Source organism: Lepeophtheirus salmonis, chromosome 5 (genome assembly GCF_016086655.4).
Source record: "Lepeophtheirus salmonis chromosome 5, UVic_Lsal_1.4, whole genome shotgun sequence".
NCBI classification, from domain to species: domain Eukaryota; kingdom Metazoa; phylum Arthropoda; class Copepoda; order Siphonostomatoida; family Caligidae; genus Lepeophtheirus; species Lepeophtheirus salmonis.
The window spans coordinates 65979988-65982283 of record NC_052135.2 but is presented as its reverse complement, the minus strand read 5'-3'; the positions used below and the strand labels follow the sequence as shown (position 1 = coordinate 65982283).

Below are 2296 nucleotides of genomic sequence, written 5' to 3'. Positions count from 1 at the left end.
TCTTTCCTTGTTATCAAGAATTATTCCAAAGAACTCTGTCTGTATATTATTTCTATGAATTGGTGTTTTATGGTGATATATATTCAAAGGAGACGAAGGAGGGCTCATGTTGTTATTATTATTCTTTTAACAACACACGTACATACGTGCTCAATTCTTCTACTATATACGAATTTTCCCGCCATCCCGGCGAGCGTGATTTTCATGCACGCGAAGCGTCGGAGGTTATATTTTTTGTTACTTCAGTCTGTAAGATCATTGTCCTCAGTATTAGTCGAACCACCATCTGAGTTGTACTGTTGAATAAATAGCAATAAAATAAATAAAAATATTAAAGAGATTAAGTGGTCATAGTACGAGTGTTTAAAAATATGATGATATCTGTCATGAATCCCAATGGAACCGTTTTTGGTAGCCAATTGGTGGATAAAAATTCTTCAACTCCCTATACTGATGCAACTAAGGTAAATGATTAAAGAGCTTCGGCCCTTGAGTCAATGAGTAGTTGTTAATCAATGATTTCAATCAATTTACAGACTAAGAAACAACCACAGAACCGCATCAAAAGGCCCATGAATGCCTTTATGGTGTTTTCTCACATAGAGAGGAAGAAAATAGTTGAGTTTCAGCCCGACATCCATAACGCCGAAATATCCAAGAACTTGGGGAAGAAATGGAAGGAACTGACGGATGAGTTTAAAATCCCATATATCCAAGAGGCCGAGCGTCTCAGACTTTTACACCTCAAAGAATATCCAGACTACAAGTATCAGCCACGTAAAAAGGCCTGTGGGGGCGCTCCTCTCAATAACATTGGAAACACGAAAAAAATAGACAGCATCTTAGGCCTAAGTACCGTTGTTGGAGGTGGTGGCATCAAACCAAAAGCCAAACATCAGAAACAAGTGCTCAATAAACGATTCGGCTCTAATGCCTGGGTCAACTCTGCCAATGTACGCTTCTCCTCAAATCTCTCCTCCGTCAACCACGATCGCCTTAATCTCAAATTCACCATCGACTCCAAATTCAAAGCCAATCTACGTCGTGGAGCAGGATTCGTCGACATCAAACCCATTCCTCCAGGATCCCCTACCTCTTCAGACTCTTCCTTCTACGAAGAGCCCGTGTATCTCACGCCCGAGAAAGATATGTATCAACACCACAGTAATATCAAACTAGAGCCTCTCTCGCCAGCACCTTCTTTTGACGACATACTCATCAAAATGGAGGACTCTCCACTCACTCCACGATCCACCTCAAGCCTAGAAGAGCTTGATGGCCTCACTGATCTCTTAACACTTCCTCCAGATAACAATTTCCTTCAAGAAATCAAACAAGAAGACCTTAGTCCACCTTCCCCCATCTCATCCCCACTCTTACCCTCAATTCAATCAGTCCCCCCACATGAGTCCTCATCCCCTTTTGAGTTTTCTGCGGATATGACTGATGTTTTTGGCCTTGAGGGGGGCCTTGCACTAATATAAAAAAACCTTTGATTTTTTGCTTTTTTTAATTTTATTTTTTTCTATTTTTTTTTCTGTTCTACAAAATTATCAAATATTATAATGTTACTACCATATAGTTTTTTTCCTCTATCTTTCAAACCTATTCCTTGTTTTGTATATGATATATATATATTATTTTTGCCAAAGACTGAGTGTTTAGATAATATTTAAAACAAAAAAATGAAGCCCTCCTCCCATACCTCCCCCTCTTTATTAAACGGAACCCCACACCCCACCCCACCCATCATCCCCCCTAGTCAAAGTGACAACAATTCAACATTTATGTATGTTTATTAATAATAATAATATCTGCGTGGTGGACTACTTCTATTGTAGCTGTGATAAAGAAATAATGATTTTTTGTACAGACTTACTTCATGTTTTTTATATTATATTCCATATTATTATCATTTCAAAATGAATCTAGTAAATATCCAATTGAAAATAAGTTTTCTATAATAAATTTATCTCTATATTAAAAAAGAGTTGAGTCTAGTAGTAGATCCAAATATGGACCCTCACTTCCTGAAACAACCCATTCGTTCTCAGAAGGGGCAAATATAAATTATATATTTATTTTGTGGGACCTTATAGTTCAAGTTATAAACATTGATAAGTATTATAATTGTGGCACGTCAGCACAAAAGCAAGTTGGAATGATTTCTCTTAAAATTGAGCGGATTACATTTGCTACCTTTTACTAATCATCCTCAATTTCTAAGTTAATCTTAATCTTAACTCATCCCACAAATTTGAATACAAAGCAAAGACAGATCATTCCAAAGAAAAAT

At 37.0% G+C, this 2296-nt stretch overlaps 1 protein-coding gene across 1 annotated transcript; it reads left to right on the top strand.

The window, feature by feature from the left end:
- The first annotated feature begins 247 nt into the window (after nucleotides 1-247).
- LOC121118251 (uncharacterized) lies at nucleotides 248-1988 on the top strand. The gene is made up of 2 exons (XM_040712810.2): nucleotides 248-464; nucleotides 537-1988. The coding sequence occupies exons 1-2, from the start codon at nucleotides 372-374 to the stop codon at nucleotides 1482-1484; spliced, it is 1041 nt and encodes a 346-aa protein (XP_040568744.1). The 5' UTR covers nucleotides 248-371; the 3' UTR covers nucleotides 1485-1988.
- Nucleotides 1989-2296: the final 308 nt, after the last annotated feature.